The sequence below is a fragment of the Gymnogyps californianus genome, chromosome 17 (assembly GCF_018139145.2).
Source record: "Gymnogyps californianus isolate 813 chromosome 17, ASM1813914v2, whole genome shotgun sequence".
NCBI classification, from domain to species: domain Eukaryota; kingdom Metazoa; phylum Chordata; class Aves; order Accipitriformes; family Cathartidae; genus Gymnogyps; species Gymnogyps californianus.
In genome coordinates this window covers 924,547-943,598 of record NC_059487.1, presented here as the reverse complement: position 1 = coordinate 943,598, position 19,052 = coordinate 924,547, and the positions used below count along the sequence as shown (strand labels likewise).

Sequence of the window (19,052 nt, the reverse complement as noted above, 5' to 3'; positions counted from 1 at the left end):
GTGGGGGGAGGATGCGGGGGGGGGGGGGGGACCTAGAGGGTGAGTGGGGGCTATGGGAGGCACCGAGAGGCACATGGAGGGGTCGTGAGGGGATGTGAAAGCAAACGCAGGGGTCAGGAGGGAAAACAAGTGGCCCTGGGGCACACCAAAAAGCAAACAGACATCTCTGGGCCACGCTGAAACCCACTCTGGTTTTAGGAAATGCCAGCTATGCACAGTTCAACCTGACAGCAGTGTAAAAGAAAATAAAAGGGTGTGTAGCTGGGGCTATCATCTGGGGGTATCCGTTTTACAGCCCCTGTCTTCCCACAAAGTAGAAAATAATTCACCCGTCAGGAGGGAGACGATGCTGATGGGAGGCGACAGGACTGAGCCGAGGGGCTGCGGGCAGCAGCTCCGTCCTCTGTCTCCAGAAGCTGAATTGGTTCCTGTGACGGTGCCCAGGGCCCCACTCCCGGCCATCCACCAACCCCCCCGGCGCTGGCTCCATCTGGGTCTCCCAGGGGAGCAGGTCCCAAAGTTGGACTCAAAAGTGGTCCTGAGAAGAGGTAACAACGTGAGCACCAGGGGCAGAGGAAGAGCAAGGGGCAGAGGCATGGGCACTGGCATGAACAGGGACAGGGACAGGGCAGGGGCAAGGGCAGGAGCAGGGGCAGGGGCAGGGGCAGGGGATGAGGCAGGGGCAAGAGAAGGCAAAGGGCAGGGACAAGGACAGGGCAGGGGAAGGGGAAAGGGGCAATGGGCAGGAGCAAGGGCAGGGAAAGGGCAAGGGCAGAGGCAGGGACAGGAACGGGGAAGGGGCAGGGGCAGAGGCAGGGACAGGGGCATGAGCAGGGATAAAGAAATGAACAGGGCAGGGTCAAGGGCAGGGGCAGGGGCAATGCAGGGACAGTGCAGTGGCAGGCGCAGCGTCAAGGGCAGGGACAGGCAATGGACAGGCAGGGACAGGGACAGAATCAGGGGCAGGGGTACGGAAAGGGCCAGGCAGAAGCTTGGATGGGGCAGGGGCAGGAGCAGGGTCAAGGGCTGGGTAAAGGAAAGCACTGGCATGGGTGGGGTACGAAAAGGGCAGGGGCAGGGATGGGGCAGAAGCAAGTGTAGGGGCAGGGACAGGGGCAGGGGCAAGGGCAAGGGCAGGGACAGGGACAGGGACAGGGACAGGAACTGGGCAGGGGCAGGAGCAGGAGCAGGGAGAGGGAGAGGGACGTAGGATGGCCACCCCACAGCAGCTCAGGCAGGGACTGGGTGCCCCGTCCTGGCTCCTGAGCAGGGGGTAGGTCCTAGGGGAGGCTTTTGGGGCCACCAGGACCTCCTGGCCCACTCAGGGTCCTGCCAGTGGTCAAGTGCCAGCCATGCCAGGCACCAGGAACCCCCAACCTCCTGCTGCCATCCTGGGGCCACCGCTGCCATCAAAGCCTGGTGGGGGCAGCGGAGCTGGGACCCACCCACCCAGGCAGCCAGGACCGACGGGGCTGCAATGGGCCCTGCCATGGAGGTGAGCAGCACCCCCAAAAATGCCTGCAGTGGGGCCAGGGCCTGGGACAGGCCATTGTGGCTGTCGTGCCACGTGCAGGGCATACAGAAACTCCTGTATTGGCATAAATGGGATGTTACGGTTGGGCCCACAGGTTCATGGCTATGCTGGCTATCTTGGTGGGAGGCGTCAGTGGGAAGGGGACACACCAGGGCACCGCAGCCTCTCCCTGGTTTGCAGGAGCTTCTCCAGCGGCACCTGAGGCAGAGGGCTGCCTTGGCCAGGAGTTCACTGCTCCTGCAGCTGCCAAGCCCCGCTGAGTCCCAGCTCTCCCAGGGGCCCTGGCTCACCCGACTGCAGGACATCAACCCAGGCTGCCTCTCCCAGAGCGAGGGGCAAGGGCTGCCACGTCCGCCGGGCAGGTGTTGGCAGTTGCTACAACCATTGCAACAGTCGTGTTGCAAAAAGCAACACAGGCACGACCTGCGTGTTGATCCCAAAACAAGGGCTCCCCCATGGCCTCAGGGCTCCCCGCTTGGCGATCCAGAGCCTGGCCCAGGCAGTGGCTGGGTTACGAAGGAGGTGACGGCTACCGGCCACCCAGCGCCTGGCTGGAGTGGGACGCCTGCCCACCCAGCCCAGCACCACGTGGGACCTGGTTTTGCAGGGGTACACATCCTGGACACCCATGAGCCAGGGCAGGCTGCTGGCATCCCCACCCACCCGTGTCACACGCCAGGTAGCCAGGGAGGGGCCAGTGCCGGTGAACATTAACCAGGGGCAGTGTCGAGGGCTCCCCGGCAGCGCAGCTCCCAGCAGCACCTGCACACCCGCGATGAGGGGGCTTCGTGCCCGCTACCACCTCCTGGTAGGTCCAGTGTGGCGAGGTCCCATGTGGCAGTGTGGGCGCTGGGAATGAGCTCCAGGGCAGCACTGGGAGGCACTGGCCGGGCTGGATACATGGCCAGCCGGACAGATGGGGGCTGCCCTGGGGAGGGTGAGGGGCTGGGGAGGTGTGGAGGTAGATGGGCACGCTCAGGACCTGCCCCTTTAGCCCTGCTGCCCCCCGAGGATCCAAGCACCCTGGGGGCAGGAGGTCTCCTGCCACCTGGGCCTGCCCTCTTGTCCCCTTGGGGTGTTTTCTGCCCGTCCCCCACCGATGGCAGGGAACCGCTGCCCGCCCGCCCTCAGCCAGGGGCTGCACCCACAGCCACCCTGAGTGCGTGGCCAGCTGAGACACTTGTCACCAGCTGCCACTGGGACCAAGGCACATCCCTGACACCACGCGTGCTGCGGGGCCAGCCCGGCCGTGGGCAAGGAGGGGAGCGGCCGGGTTTCGCCCCTTCTGCTGGGGCTGACGTTGGGCTGAAGTTGTGGAAGCCTCCCCTGCCTCCTTTTCCTCTTCCTCCTCTCCTCCTCTTCCTCCTTGGGCAGCCCCACACCCTTGAACTTCCATGTGCAGTGGCGGCATGACCTGGCAGGGTGCCAGAGCATGGCACGGCACGGCGTAGCACAGCAGGGCAGCCAGGAGCTGGGCTGGAGGCTCAGCCAAGTGCAGCCTTTGGGCACCTTCGCCCAGCCCCTGGACACAGGGTGGGAGACACCCCATGCAGGGTGGGTTCAGGGATGCTGCTCCCTCGGGGCCCGCAGGGATGCTCACCTCCACCTGCCCCCAGCCCGACCAGGACGAGGAGCTGCCCATGGAATGCGGGGAGCTGGCTGGAGAGGGGCAGCCAGGCTGGGAGGGAGCCCCAGCAGCGGCCCCGGCCCTTGAGGAGCCATGCAGGCTGGTGCTGAGCACGCCGAGCAGCGTCCTGCGGGACGGGGAGATCCAGGAGGTGAGGGACCCTGCTGCCAGCACAGGGACCCTACCCTCACGCTCACCTCCCTGGCATCACGTAGCCATGGCCACTGTCCTGCCAGGAACTGGTCCAGCGTGAGGTCAGATGGGTGACATGCCCCTGTCCCGGGGGACAGCCACCTCAGCAGCATCTCTTGGGGGGTGCTGGGGGGAGGATGCTCAGGGAGACATCCCAGAAGGGTTCTCAGGGTGAGGATGCTTGGGGGAAGCATCCTGGGAGGCTGCTGGCTGGGCTGGGAGCTTGAGAAGACCCCTTGGGAGCATGCTTAGGGGGAGGATGCTTGGGGACACCTTTCGGGAGGATGCTCAGGTGGGAGGAGGTCTCTTGAGAGGATGCTTGGAGGGGGAGGGTGCCTGGGGAGACCTCTTGGGGGGATGCTTGTGGGGGGAGAGGAGGATGCTTGGGGAGACCTCCTGGGGGGATGCTCGGGGTTGGGGGAAGATGCTCAGAAGCAGCCTGCCAGCCCCGGCTGAGCCCGCTCTGCCCCAGCTGGGCCCCCACCTGCCCCCCCGGCTGACGCAGCAGCCCTGGCGCCTGCTGTACTGCACCAGGCGGGACGGCTTCAGCCTGCGGACCCTGTACCGGTGTGGGGGCCAGCCGGGCTCCCCTGCCCTGCTGCTCATCAGGGACACGGAGGCGCAGGTACGGCCGGGCCCTCCCCAGCCCAGCTGCCCTGTGGTGCTGGGGGCAGCGAACCTGGCATCACCCAGGGCCTGCCCACATCCTCGCTGCTGCCGGCAGGACGGGGGATGCGTTCCAGCATTGGGGAGCCCCACCGAGCACTGCGGCATGGGACTCCCCCTCTCTGCTCCCCCCAGGCCTTCGGTGCCTTCTCTGCCAGCACCATTCACCGCAGCAATGGCTTCTACGGGACGGGGGAGACCTTCCTCTTCTCCTTCTCCCCGGAGCTGAAGGTGGGGGCTGCAGGCTGCCAGCCATGGGCACCCCAAAGGGGGTGGGATGGGGTGGGGTTGGGGGGTGCTGGCGATGCCCCTGGGACCTGGCCATGCCCGGGGGGGTCCCCAAGGTGCTGGGGAAGGGTTTGGGGTGACATGCCTGCACTTGGCTGGACGTGGGTGAAGCAGCTGGGGGACCCCGCCGGCTGTAGTCCCCCAGGTTTGTCCAGGGCTGGGGGGGAGAGGGCAAATCCCAGGCAGCCATGCAGGCAGGGGGGCTCAGGGAAGGGCACCCTGCCCCGCCGGGCATCACCGGGGACCCTCCGCTTGCCAGGGCAGTTGCAGCCCGGTGTCGGCGGGATGTGGAGGCAGCTCAGCCATGCCTGCCTGTGCCAATGGGGGTCCGTGTGTGCGATGGGGCTGGTGGCATCAGTGGGTGGCAGCCGTCCCCCGGGGGAGTCCCCAGGGCTGCTGGTGGGGACAGGCCAGCACCAGGATGGTGCCCACAGGCTTGGCCAGGTCTTCCTCTGCAAAAGCAGGACACGGCGGGGATGGGCAGAGCCAGCTTTGCTCAGCAACCCCGCGCTGTCCCTCACAGGACAGGGACAGGGATCGGGCTGGGGACGCTGCACCCCAGCTCACGGTCCCAGCCGACTGCTGTCCCCGCGCAGGTGTTCAGGTGGACGGGCAGGAACAACTTCTTCATGAAAGGCGATGTAGACCTGCTGATGATCGGTGGGGGCAGGTAGGACCTGCGCCGGCAGCTTCGGCAGCCCACAGCATCCCCAGCCCCGATGGCCATCAGGGCCAGGCTGCCCTGCGGAGCCTGGTCCAGGCACATGCTGGTGGTTTGAACCTAAAAACACAAGTGGAGGTTGTCCAGCAGCACTGGCCATTTCATCCCCTTGACCCTGCTTCCAGCAAGCCTGCCTGCTCCCTGCCTGTGGGCAGGGTGGCAGCCCCAGGGGTGGCTGCTTGTCCTGTCTCATCCTCATTTTGCCTGTCCATTGTGCTGGCATCCTTGGCAGGAGGGCACCCGGGAGCGGGGATGGGGAGGTGGCTGGTGCCCTGGGAGGTGGCTGGGGAGGTCTCCAAGCACGGAGGAGGCAGGAGAGGGGACACTCAGCCGGCCGTGCCATTGGCACCTTCCCAGTGGTAGATTCGGGCTGTGGCTGGACGGAGACCTGCACCATGGGGGCAGCCATCCCTGCGAGACCTTTGACAACGAGAGCCTCTCGCCCCGGGAGGAGTTCTGCGTCCAGGACCTGGAAGTGTGGGGCCTGGCCTGACCCCACCACCCACACCTGAGGACAAAGGTGGCATCGGGAGGATGCTTTGGGACTGATGTCCCACGCACAGCTGTTCCCTGCCAGCACCCGCCGAGCCTGCCGGGATGGTGCACAGCCTCCCCCCTGCCTCCCTCCACCCTGTCCCCACCAACGTCCCCATTTCATGTGCCAACAGCCGGTGGGGGCAGCGTGACGGGGACAGGCTGCAGTGGGATCTCAGCACCCCTGCAGTGCTCCTGCCACCATGCCAGGGTGGCTGCAGGACCGGCCCCCACCACAGCACCGAGCACCCTGCCTGGCCGGGATGATGCAGGGCTGCCCCAGGAGGAGGGTGCGTGGCGGGGCCAAGCACTGCAGGGTCCCCAGATGGAGGAGCAAGCTTCAAGAGCAGCATGATCCTGGCAGGACCGAGCAAGCCGAGGCAGCCTCTGCCCCACCAGCCATGCCTCTCGGGGATGGCACTGCCAGGGATGGCACTGCCAGGGCTGGCAGGCAACATGGTGACCACTCATCAATAAACAGGCAGAGCCACGCTCCCAGCCTTGTCCTTGCCATGGAAGCAATGAATGGCACCGGGAAGTTGTGCAAAGCAAGCAGCGGCGAGCAGGCCGGGAGCTGTGAGAGCGCCGGCCGTGCCCTGTCCCAGCCCGGGGCTGCGTGCCCGCAGCAAGCTCAGGGCGTCAGCCCAGGGCGCTGCTCTGGGGGGCTGTGGGGACCCGTCCCCCCTCTGGCAGAGTCCACACTCTCTGTCCACCCCATCACCTCCTGAGGACCAGAGCTTCCTCCTCGCGGGTGTCCAGGCTGCGCTGGGCATCTTGCCCCGACCTGATGGGTGCCGAAGGAAGTCAGGAGCTGCTGCCTCCTCCAGCCGCTCCAGCCCAGGACCCTCCTGCCTGGCCGCTGGAGCCCAGCGTCTGCCCAAGGGACACAGCTGCCCAGCCCCCTGCCCACATCCCTGCCCTCTTACCCCCACCACAGCCCCATACGCGACAGATAGTCCAGCTTAAAGTTTGCTTGCGAATGACACACACCTCCCCCATGGACACCCGGTTTGGGGATGATACAGCCACTCGCCCCCAGCAGCTGGCACTCCCACCCACTCCAGTAGCTGACACCACAGGCCAGGGGTGCCTACAGCCCCGGTCTGACCCCAGTTGCTGGCCCCAAACCCACCCTCGCCAGTCTCTCCAGCAGCTGGCACCCAGTCCTTGCAGCACACATCCACACAGGCTATGTGAGATTAACGGAGAAATAGTCAAGAAGGGATTTAAGACGACGACAGGACAGACATTGGATAAGACAGATCAGGTGCCGGGCTCAGGCAGACAACGCACTGATCGGCTCCGTTTTACACGCAACCCTTTTATACCCCTTTTCTGCCTACTCCCTCTTCGTTCCTCCCTCCTCCTCCGCTTGCAGAGTCCCACCGACCCCCTCCAATGTCCTGGACCCGCAGGTTACAGCCCGACCAGCTGCCAAGTCCCCACTGCCTGTAGCTTCTTGAGAGCCCATCAGTTAGTGGGACTGAGGAGGTTTGTCTCCCTCCCTTTCTGTATCCTCCCAGCTGAAAAAATGAATGTTCTCCAGCTCCCCATACCCTTCCCAAGGCGTGCCGCTGACCTGGTTTGTCCTCACCACCTCCCTTATCCAGTGACCATGAGGGTTGGCTCGCTGTGGTGTTGTTTATGGCTCCTCTGACCAGGTGCCCTTAGGGGAGCAGACCCCTCCATCCCCGTACCCTCCCGCGGGGCTCCTGGACGCTCCCACAGCGCCTGCTGGGAGCCCACCACGGCTGCCCAGGGCACCCGACCTCCCGTGCACTGCTGCCACCCAACGCCCCCCGCTGAAACCGGCTGCGCAGCTCCGTCCCCCTGGGGACCTCAACGCACCACGCGGTGCCCACGTGTCCTCCTCACCGAGGCCGCTTGTTGAAGTGCGATGCCCGCTGCTGTCAACGCAGCCTGCAAGCATAGCTGGGGGCACGCAGCAGAGCCACTGAATTAACAAGAGCCCCCCACACCCCGGGGCTGGCAGCCTGTGGCCCCCACCTTCAGCTCGGGCAGAAGAGGAGGAACATCTTCCCTGCTGCAGCAAATGGTGGTGGCAGCAGAGAAGGCACCGAAGGTGCAAGCCATCACCAAACAGAGTGGGGAAAGGCTCCAATAAAGCTTGCCCACCCAGAAAGCCGCTGGGAACCATTCCTCTTCACAGGCCTCTCAGCACCGCCTCAGCCCTCACCGACACACGTCCCGTGACTTCAGGCCCACGTCACATTTCTGCCAGTAGCGCTGGCGTAGGATCACAGAATGGCTGAGGCTGGCAGGGACCTCTGGTGATCATCTGGTCCAACCCCCTGCTCCATCAGGGCCACCCAGAGCCGGTTGCCCAGGACCGTGTCCAGGCAGCTTTTCAGTATCTCCGTGGATGGAGACTCCACAACCGCCCTGGGCAACCTGTGCCAGTGCTCGGTCACCCTGACAGTGGAAAAGTGTTTCCTGATGTTCAGAGGGACCCTCCTGTGTGCCCGTTGGTGCCCACGGCCTCTGGTCCTGTCCCCGGGCACCACTGAGAAGAGCCTGGCTCCGTCCCCTCTGCACCTTCCCTCCAGGGATTCATACACACCGATGAGATGCCCCTGAGCCTGCTCTGCTCCAGGCTGAACAGTCCCAGCTCTCTCAGCCTCTCCTCGTAGCAGAGATGCTCCAGTCCCTTCCTCACCTTCGTGGCCCTTCGCTGCACTCTCTCCGGTATGTCCCTGTCTCTCTGGTACTGGGGAGCCCAGCACTGGACCCAGCACTCCAGGGGTGGCCTCACCAGTGCAGAGCGGAGGGGAAGGATCCTCTACCTGCTGGTAATACTTTGCCTAAGGCAGCCCAGGACGCCATTGGCACACTTCGCTGCAAGAGCACATTGTTGGCTCACGGTCAACTCCTGTGTCCACCAGGACCCCTAGATCCTTTTCTGCCAAGCTGCTTCCCAGCTGGGTGGCCCCCAGCACACACTGGTGAACGAGGCTGACCCTCCCCACGGGCAGGACTTTGCACTTCTCCTTGTTGAACTTCATGAGGTTCCTGTCAGCCCATCTCTCCAGCCTGACGAGGTCCCTCTGGACGGCAGCCCAGCCCTCTGGTGTATCAGCCACTCCTCCCCGCTTGGTGTCATCTGCCAACCTGCTGAGGGTGGACCCTGTCCCATCATCCAGATCAGTAATGAACACTACTGGGACTGGACCTAGTATTGACCCCTGGGGTACACCACTAGTTACCGGCCTCCAACTAGATTTTGTGCCAGCCCTTCAGCCAGTTTTCAGTCCACCCCACTGTCCACTCATCCAGACCGTACTTCAACAGCTTGTTGCAGTAGACAATATCCACTGCTCTCCCCTCAGCTACCAGGCCAGTCATTTCATCGTAGAAGGTGATCGGGTTGGTCAAGCATGACTTCAGTTTTCCTTTCTCCCCTACACAACAGCTGGAGCAGCGCCTAAAGCCAGCCTGGCCCCCATATGGGTGCTGAAGTCGGAGGCCTGCCGGCTCTGCCCCGGCACGGCAACGGCCGTGTGGCTGCAGTTTCACTGCAAGGCAGGAGGAGAGGCCGCGTCCTCCGTCTTGGCACAACCTCTGTGAGCTTCCCTCCCCACCCCTGGCCCACGGTCCCTTACAGCTGAGCTGGCTCCACCGCAGTTACCACTCACGCTGCACTCGAGTAAACGTAACTTAAGAAACCATCTCCTCAAGCTGGAAGATCTGCACTTCCACAGAGCAGCGTTTGTCCTTTAGAAACACATTTGGCTGTTTATAACTGCGCAGTAAGACTGTTTTTAATAAAGTTCACATGCTGCAATTCCTTAAAAGAATAGTAAAATCATTGTTTATAAATTTATTCTTAGTCCAGAGAGGCTCAGATTAACATGTTTGAGAAAAAGAAATGCTTTCTCTCAGAATTTAACATTAAGTACGAATTTTTGCTTAAACGTAAGCAAAAGATACTTCCCAAGTATAAAGTGCACCTTGTATAACAGATTCAAAACAAACCCAAGCAACAATAACAAAATTACATTATTCTGAACAATACTTGATTTTACGCAGATAATGGCGATAAATGCCTTCACTCTATGATGTTGTTTCTTGAAGCATAATAGTAAGTTCTTTAAAAGCTTCTGAAGAGGTCACGACCCCTTCTAAGAGTTACCTGGTACACCTGCAGATCTGAAATACTGTTAGGGATGTGAACAGCAGAGGTTGCACCACATCACCTTTAGACACACGAGCACAGGTACATAAGAAAGCAGCATAGCGCAAAACGACTTCTGGTTATTTCAACAAATCAAATCTGGTTAAGTACGTGAATACCCATTCTCCTTTCCTCTGCCCAACAGCTATCAGTTCCCGTGATAAAAGGGCAAAGGAAACGTAACAGATATGAAGAGAGTTCTGCGGTTCTCTCACAGTGACTTCCCGTTGTGTTAGTTTTCAGAAACTAACCTAGTTACCCCATGCCTGGCTGCCAAAACAGAATGCTGAACTTTTCCTTCCCCATTTCAGATATAAAAATCCAAAGCTCATTCCAATTTCTGAGCATTACTGAACCTTTTGCTTTGCATTTTTAGTTTTGAGGGCGGGCTTTTTCAAGCTTTTAGGTTTTATTTAATGAAAGCAGCCTTCCTCTTAGACCTGAGTAAAAGATGAGAGGAAAAAGGTCTTCCTCGTTCACTTTTTCAACTGGACAGACATTTAGCAACACTCACATTAGTACTGCCAGTAAGGGAAAAATGTAAGAACCCTTATAGTTCTACAAGGGAGAGAAAAATTTACACAGGAACAGCAGAGATCCAGGAGAAACAGGGAAGGGATACAAGAATGGAAGAATCCCTGAAGAGCCTGTCTACCTAGTACAGTGTAATGCAGAAACAAGGTGCACTTGGTGCAAGGAAGAGCAGAGCCAGTGCAGCATCCTGCTGGGACTCACCAGCCGTGCCAGGAGCTGTGCGCACGTCCACCCGCCTCGACAGACACTCGGGTAGCTCTGCTTTCCGGCGAGCACGCAAACAATGGACGTTTTGAGCAGTTTTTGCAGTTCAGTGTAACAATAAAAATATAACATTCAATGTATCAAAAATACACTATAAAACAATAAAAGGCTGCATGTCACTGCAATGCATTGTTACTTCAATAAAAATTGTGGTCACACTTATAGCAAGAGGCCTGCATCTTCATCGGCTTTTTGAATACCAGAAAAGTAATCTTTGGTTATTAAAAAGATTCCCCTCCCTCCTCATTTTTTAAAATGAAATAGTTCTATTACCTCACTATATTTTCAGAAGCATACTTACTCCTCTCTTCCTCAGGTACTGGGGGGGACGGGGGGGCAGGGGGAAAACAAACAACCCAAAAAACCCACCTGAGCTGGAAGTTTTTCTGCTAGCTCATGCAATATCACAATCATCTTAAGAAGGGATCAGGACTAGAAGGAACAGCAACGTGCGTTCAGCACTTCTTGAAATAACGATGAATTGCAATTTTGAAAGTTACTCTTGCTACACAGTGCCAATACATTCAAAAATAAATGACAATTGAGTTTGCTCTGCTGTAATAAGTTGTTAATTTTTTTAAAGTCCATTTGGAATATGCACTTCGTTTAAGTACCTACATTAAAACATACTGTATTGTAAAATGCATTTCTGCATTGTTCCATAAATTCTTACAGTTCATCCAACTGGCTTTTAAAAGAGTTGCTGCTCAGCTTTACTCATCTTCTGAAGAAGCAGACTGAATAGTGCCAAAAGGAAAAGTGTTACTTATCAAAAGGAAGCCTTTGTTTGCAAGCAGGCTCTGAAGCTGTCCTGTGTTCATCACCTCTCGTGTTATTCCAGCTTTTCTTCATTGGAGTTAGATGAGGGGCAACCACATCACTATCCTATTATTAAAAGTCAGGAAACATTAATGATAGTACATTCACTTTTGCTTTGTACCCTAAAGCAGGGGAAAAGAAGCTCAGTATCAGACTTAATAGAAAAAAACGAATCCAAGGTCCTAGAAGCATCGTAAACCAACATAGAAGACTGCGCATCCCAGAGACGGAAACTGCTGCAGTCAGTGGCAGCACCTGGCGGGGAGAAAAAAAAATCCCCCACACATCTGAGAAGCCTTCACCATTGGCAGTTCATCTCTTCCTAAATTATTACCAGCAAATCTGGGAAGATCAGCAGGCTTGTATTTTGGGCATTGGTATCCAACCCAGAAACATTATTATAAGTGTTTCCTCTGAATTCGCCACAGTATCTCATTTAAAACTGTTGCAACCTACCAGCTGTAGGTGCTTGGATGTGCCTTTCACTGTCTTAAAGTATAGAACGTTGGTACAGTAACTGGTATGGTCTAAGGCAGGATCTCCTTGTCAGTACCTATGTTAACCTAGTGCTCAGGCACAGCAAACACAGACGAGAGCGCAATAAGCTCTCTAAGCTTAGAAATAAGCTGGTGAGACGCATGTTGCTATGTTCCGCAACATGGCAGGGCCTGCAAGATGGATATGCCTGAACTAGAAGAATATGCTTATAGGATCCAATCATACTCTACAAGCAGAGAAAGCTTGTTGCTTGATCCACTTGTCAAAAGCCCTTCTGAAATGAAGTGCTCTCAAAAGATGGATGCTAGAAGTACGACATAAGAACGAGCCTTAAAAGAAGTTGTTCCTGCCTATAGCTGTAGCTCCAGCGTGTAAGAACACTCATCTGCTGGGTGGTCTTTCATTTCAGAGGATGTAGCTCTTTCCTTGAATGAGACCTGCAGGTGTCTCTAGCAAATAAGATGCAAAGTCAGGGATACTAACATACTTGATGAAAAGGGAAAAAATACATGGTTCACAGAACAAACTGTTCACCCTGCATTTCTTAAGCAACTTGGAGGTTTTAATATAACCATTTATTTTACTTAGAGGCTTGATCCCAGACAGTGGAAAATATCTGAAAAAGCGCATGGAACTGCAGAAAGCAATTCCTTTCCCTGGTATGACTATCAGACAAACAAAGTGAAAGCCAGCCATCAGGGGAGAAATGTAACAGCAGATTTGCCAGCACATCTATCAAACCTACTGACGCTTCCAGCCTAGAAACTTCACAGCTCATGCACGTAGCGGAGTGGCTCCATTAGCATTTTCTACTGAGAAAAAACTTACTTGATACAACCATAACTGCTTCCCTACAACGACGGATACACTGGAAGTATCAGCACATGGTAATTTTTTTAGATGAAGGCGCCCACCTTCCTGCAAGGAGTATGCGATGGGGATGCTGTATCACACATTACCAGTTTACAACCATGATTGTTACAGGCTTCTCCACCACCTTTGGCAGGAGGAATGCAAAGCAAGACGCGTGGACTCAGGGTCCGCTTTAGAGTTTCCATTTTACTTGCCAGGGCAGCTCTGACACTGTTCCCAACACAAAACAAAACGTCCAATGAGCTGTAACACACCCTCTTCCCTCCTAACAGCTGGAAACTTGTATGTTCTGAGAGTTAACAGAAAAGGGAAACACACAGAACAGATAAAGCCTTGCAGGCAACTCAGACTACAGACTAGTTGCCCAGAGAGTAGAGGTTTGCAATCTTGTTCCCGCAGATATTTTCCACTCTAACTCAGAGCAAACGGACTGACCGTGAATCTCCTGGGGGAGGAGCGAGTTTAACAGCTGGTGAACAAGGAAGGAAAAGAGGGAAAGCAATAGAAGAACTGATCTCACCTCTTCCCTAGATCTTTTAATCTCTCAGTGCTGTTTTAAGCCTTTGTATGAGGAAACCTGCATCCGTGAACTAGTGAGTGTCTCTGTGGATACTAACTTTGTTATAAAAACATGACTTTTCAAATGACATAAGTCAAATCAATGCAAAGCCATCACTATTTCAGTGAAGCCAAAGCATGCCCAGATGTGAGCCACAATAAAACCAGAAGCTAGGTTAGTGAGGAGTGGCTCTGCCACAAAGACGAGGCCTGAATGCCAAGTTTTTTAATGAAAGAGCAAGCTTATGGACAAAGGTGGAGAGCTCTAAGAAAAATAACATGTGAGTTTGTTACCTGTGGTTTGGTGAAATCCTTCTCTATACACCACTGAATAAAATACTGTTTTGCAGCTGAAACAATATCTGGATCCTGACTTTTGCAATAAACCCGGATAACCTGCTCTGCAAACGTCATGGGTAAAAGCTTTGAAACCTTTGGAACAAAAAAGAAATAAGCTTTAGTATTTCTTGGAATTTAGAGTCCACTGAACTTCAATTTTTTCATCTGAATACAAATGGAAAGCAGTAAAAAACATCTCACTACAATCCATGAGCTTCACCCAAATCAATTGTGTTTTTCTAAGACTCCCAGTGTATTCAAGTTAAATACTGTTCATACGCAACGGCTGTCAGGATTCCAGATTGTCATAGTACAACACACACCGAAGACCTGCAAGGACATGGATTCCACAACCTCTCCACAACTCCTGCAAGAACTACCGTGAAGGACTGTAATCGCCTCCATCGCAAGCGGTGAAGGAGATGCCCTTCAGAAGCCAGTTGAGGAAACTAAAAGACTACCTGTTCTTTACTGATCTTGACTGCCTTGGAAGGATCAGCCTTGCAATAGAAGAGAACATTATCAATGGGATTCTGTTCTTTCATTCCATAATCCATATTGATAACCTTGCATGTAAAACAAAGAAAATGGCATTTGTTACTGTTTGTCTTTAGTCCTCTCACAATAAATACAAAAGGATACACATTATGGTTCTGTAAATGACACTAATCAAATAGAACAGTAATTAACAAATGATTACTTAATAAAACAATCTGGTATTTGCATTTTATGTCTTTTCTTCCACCACCTTTCGCTCTGAAGCTACCAGGCAGATATTCACATTTAGCCCAACCAGCTCCCAGTCACCCTCTGAAACGCTCCAGTTTCAAACAGTGGAAGCATGCTGGTCCCTTGCCAGCCTGCGCCTCCCCGTAACACACAACCTACGGAGGCAGCAGTAGAGCTTACAATTTTAAACGTGAGGTTTAGACAACATTATTTACATCTGCTTGGTACACCAACAGTTTTGTGGTCAGCAGGGAGGAGCCCACTTCCCCACGACTTCAATTTGTGAGACAAGTAAAGCACAGTCAATTACTTTAAAGCTAAGTAAATGCTACAATTTTACCCAGCCTGAAGTGAATCTTCAATGCAAGGGAGCTTTAGAAGTGATTTGTGATACACTCTATGGAAAGCCATTTGTTAGCTCTTCCCAGAATTAACCAAGAACAGGGATTAAGCCATTCGATACTTGCAGACTGCTCAAGCTCTCTCCTCTGTCTCATGCTCTCTCCTTCCCACCAGTGCTGGCTGGAGACTGAGCTGCGGCAGCAAGGTGCTTTAATGCAGGAGACAAAACCCAGGAGTGACTGCCATGCATCAGGCGTGCAATACCAGCAGCCTGGAAGTCACTGTGCCCGTTACCCTCCCACTGGGGCCCGCAGTTTACTTGCCTTCATAACCTGCAGCAGTGGTTCCTAGACTGCTGACTAACACCCATATGCTAAAACCCAAAGGTTTCCCTACTGCTCCTTTTCAGAGTGAGGACAGTCGTGGGAGAACACATCCGTCACCGGGAGCAGAAGTGCCCAAACGACAGCCCACTGAAGCTGCCCGAAGCCTCTGCCCCCAGGCGCTCCCAACCACAGCAAACCTCCCAAGGGGGAAGCTCGCTCTCAGAGCCTTGAGCTGAACAGCTAGGACAGCATTTATGAGGCAATCCTGTGGTTTTGTTTTTTCACTTTGCAAGTGTATTGAAATGTATTCCGAATTTTCACTATGGCATACAAGGCCCTCTGTGATTGAGAAGTTTTTACTCTGAACCCGCTCTGAGAGATATTTACATCAACGATGAAATCTTCAGCCTTTAGCACCACATCCGGAGGATCCTTTTCTGGCTTGGAATTAGCAATGCTTTCTGCCAGGCTATTACTCTGAAAAAAGACAGTAACTCAGATTACATTTATGCACTATCAGGTCTAGACCAAGGCAACAAAATGTACAACAGAACGTGTCACTAAACTAAAGCTTTCATTTCTTCATAGCTTGACAGACTCTTCCTGCAGCAATCTGGTTGTTTGAATCCTTGTGTACCTCAGCCATAAGTTTTCTACCAATTTTTGGAAACAAAACAAGCTTATGTAATTGAAAAGACCCAAATACGGCTGGTCTGTGGAGGAAGAGGTTTACACCTGATAACAGAAAGAAAGGGGTGGGGTGGAGAGAGTCCATCCAGGATGTTGAAGGCTTGACGAAAGCAGAAAATAAGTACCTTCAAGCAATTGTTTTACTAATACAAATGTTTTGCAATTAAGTTCCCCAAAGCCGAATACCAAATGTTTTTACTGAACTTTTTTTTTTTTTAAATGAAGGGCTGCAGGATCTCACCCTCTAGTAAAGCTTTTATACCTATGCATTGAAACATAAAAAACCCCAAGAGGCAGACAAGATCAGTAATGTCACTGATCACTATTAAAAAAAACAAACAAACAAACAAACATAAAAAAAACCCCAAAACACAGAAGCAGCAAGCTCCAAGGCAAACTTTGGAGTGGATGGCGACCTACTTCAAAAGCTGAAAGCTGAAACCCACAAGGGGGTTTTGTCTGGTTTTGGACCTCAGAGAATACTCCCTGCTGACAGCTACGCTAAAGCCAAGCAGAGGAGCATGGTGTGGTGGTGAGTAGCTGTTCATGGAAATGTGTAAGTTCTCATTAAAAGGCTGTGGCTGGGCAAGAGAGAGAAGGTTGCCTGTTTACCTTTGTCCAGGGCTGCTATGTTCTGGGGAAGATGCAAGATTTGATGAAGCAAGATCTCCTGGGAGCAACTGAGACTCATGGGAGAAAAGCTTCGAGTACAGCACAGAGCATCCAGGAGACACGTCCAGAAGGGAAGGAATTCAACTAGCAGCATTTTTTTTTTTGCTGCTGATTTGTCTATTGCAAAGACGGGGAGATTGCTAAGAGCAGGGAATCACACACATGGCCAAGCTGAGGCATATGTGTGGTTTGTTGTGACTCAAGAAGCCAAGGAAATGTTTAGACCAAGAGCAAACCTAGAGGAAAGAATTGCCAGGAGGCAACTGGCAGGAGGCAGCCTGTTTATAAGCTATTCTATTTCTATTCTGTATCAGAATGTATGTATGCTAACTTTCTCCTTTTCTTTGTTGTTGTTTGCTTGCTTTTTCTTTTAAGTTGCCTCTTCCAGTTTGCATTAACTGGAAACTTAGCTTTGCATTTAAGAACTCTGTAGCTATTTGGGATGTTTCCCTGGCTCTGGCCAGCCTGAGGATCACAAAACTGGACGGGGCTCTGAGCAACCCGATCTAGTTGAAGATGTCCCTGCTTATTGCAGAGCACTTGGACTAGATGACCTTTAAAGGCCCCTTCCAACCCAAGCCATTCTATGATTCTCAAACATAATGGCATCGCGGTCTCTTAAGGAGCAGAACAGACACAGCTATGTCCTGTCTAGCCACTGCTTACCTCCAGCACTTCAGAGGAAGCTGAGCCTCCAACACTCCTGCAACAGCAACTCCTGCACCACAGGAGGAAAAATTCTCCCCCAATCCCTCAGCTGAGCATCAGGAGCTGCAAAGCATTGGCTGGATATAATCATGGCACCAGCAGTGAGCCAGTCTCCCTTCAAAACAACACACTGGATACCCCAAGACTCAATGCCTCTGGCTGGATTTTCAAAGCGAGAGTTTTTCTTTTCACGAACCAAGCTTCTAAAAGGAACTGTTTAAAGGTGGAACTCATGCAATTCACTCTCCTGACCGTCTCCTTATTTGTTAGGCTATCTATCCTGAACTCCTGCTCAGAAGGGCAGAAACCTGACAATCAATGTACAACCATTTCATGTTTTCCTTCCTCCTACTTCCTCCTACTTTTTAAATTCAGAATCTCTTAATGCTACTTTTTCTTAGACAAAGAACACAAGCAAATCTTCTCTTCAAACAAAAAGAGGAACAGAGTAGTAAGACATCTAGTCTAGTAGCCCTTCTCTAATCTTATTCTTTAAAGGAGCTAAATTATTTTTATTAAGGCTTTTAGATACAGTCAGCCACTTCTGGAAATTTGGCATGGAAAATTTTAAGCATCATGGCTGAACTTTAATCAACTGATGATTTGATAACATGGTATAGCACGTTAGAAGAAAAGCTGAGCCACCTGAAGTAACATCAGCTCTAATACAACAATATTTTGAAGTAAGACAACAGTGGTTAAACTGATGTCTGATGAGTGCTTTGAAAACCAAACACTGGAAAAAAATACATGCATGCTCATGCTAAGTATAGAATTTAATACCAAGAAATTTGGAAGTTATTATTCAGTCTGACGTTTGTTCTCAAAGTAAAGTACACAAATTACGATTCAATGCAAATGTGTTCCTTATTATTTTGAAATTTTAATGAACACAAGATGATAGTAATAACCTCAATCACTGGACTATAACAGCTTTTTATGCAATTTTGTACTTTTCAGAAAACAGTTTTTTTCTGAAAATATTTCTGCAATAATCAACTTCTGAATTTCCACCTCTTGCCATTCTTCTGGCTGTCTGTAGATAAAATTCTTCCCAGTTTCCTATGTTTCATGCCTCAGCTACGTAAAGACAGGAGGAGAACTTTTCACTCTATTTTTGGAATAGCAGTTAAGCAAAAAAAAAAAAAAAAAAAACCAACAACCAAAAAAACCCCCACCAAACCCCAAACAAACATGGAGACAGAGGAAAAAAAGATGGTCAGCAACTCAGAAAACATTTTTACAGGGACAGAATTCAGAATCTTCCACCAATGGACATTACCTTTACAATTACCCTCGTTGTTTCAGGTTGAGTCTCTCCTAAAAACTTGTATAATTCACGTCGTTCTATTTTACGCAAAATTTCTCGTGCCTCCTTCAGTTCTGGACAACTTGAGTGCAGAATTTCCAGGTAGATATTATCTGCCAAAGTTGCATTGATTTTTGTTAAGTATGTCACAATCCAGCGTCACAGCAAAATGCACATACAGGGACAAAGGTTAAAGTCATTCACTTTCAGAGACTGACTGAACATAGCAAGTCTGACAACTGAAAAGTCACTTACAATATCATCTTGATTATCATCAGATTTGTAACAGTTGTTGACAGAAAAACTAGCTCAATTCTCACCCTTGCAACAAGTCTTATTATTTCACTGGCAGTTGCTTCCTCTTCTTATTTAGCCAGTCTTGTTCAGCAGAATATCCTAAACCCCAGCACTAACTGGCTCAGGGACAGGGGTGCTCTATCTTGTAAAAGAATAAAGTACTTCCGTTAAACTTTCAGAATTTCTCAGACTTTGGATGCTAGCATCAAAGTCCCCCCTCCTGTCTCCACATGACAGTGAAGTACGCAGTGTGTTTCCCACCATCAATACGAGCAGCAAGACACAGGTTTCTTTTGATGTGGCTTCCGAGCAGAAAGGTTATTTTTGGCTGTCCTAAGGA

At 52.7% G+C, this 19,052-nt stretch overlaps 2 protein-coding genes across 3 annotated transcripts in view; one reads left to right on the top strand and one right to left on the bottom strand.

The window, feature by feature from the left end:
• The first annotated feature begins 2,309 nt into the window (after nucleotides 1–2,309).
• Nucleotides 2,310–5,521, top strand: TLDC2 (TBC/LysM-associated domain containing 2). The gene is made up of 6 exons (XM_050907263.1): nucleotides 2,310–2,342; nucleotides 3,151–3,312; nucleotides 3,826–3,978; nucleotides 4,155–4,250; nucleotides 4,904–4,977; nucleotides 5,386–5,521. The coding sequence occupies exons 1-6, from the start codon at nucleotides 2,310–2,312 to the stop codon at nucleotides 5,519–5,521; spliced, it is 654 nt and encodes a 217-aa protein (XP_050763220.1).
• A 3,864-nt stretch (nucleotides 5,522–9,385) lies between these two features.
• The window catches only part of SAMHD1 (SAM and HD domain containing deoxynucleoside triphosphate triphosphohydrolase 1), a 29,612-nt gene continuing 19,945 nt past the window's right edge, over nucleotides 9,386–19,052 (bottom strand). The window contains exons 12-17 of one of the 2 annotated variants that reach the window (XM_050907260.1): nucleotides 18,389–18,528; nucleotides 17,379–17,386; nucleotides 15,424–15,511; nucleotides 14,101–14,205; nucleotides 13,595–13,732; nucleotides 9,386–11,437 (exon numbers count right to left, since the gene is read on the bottom strand). In XM_050907260.1, coding sequence (XP_050763217.1) covers nucleotides 11,315–11,437; nucleotides 13,595–13,732; nucleotides 14,101–14,205; nucleotides 15,424–15,511; nucleotides 17,379–17,386; nucleotides 18,389–18,528 — 602 coding nt within the window. In that variant the 3' untranslated portion in view covers nucleotides 9,386–11,314. Of the gene's footprint in view, nucleotides 11,438–13,594; nucleotides 13,733–14,100; nucleotides 14,206–15,423; nucleotides 15,514–17,378; nucleotides 17,387–18,388; nucleotides 18,529–19,052 lie in introns of both variants that reach the window. The other variant, XM_050907261.1, reaches the window with a different exon arrangement.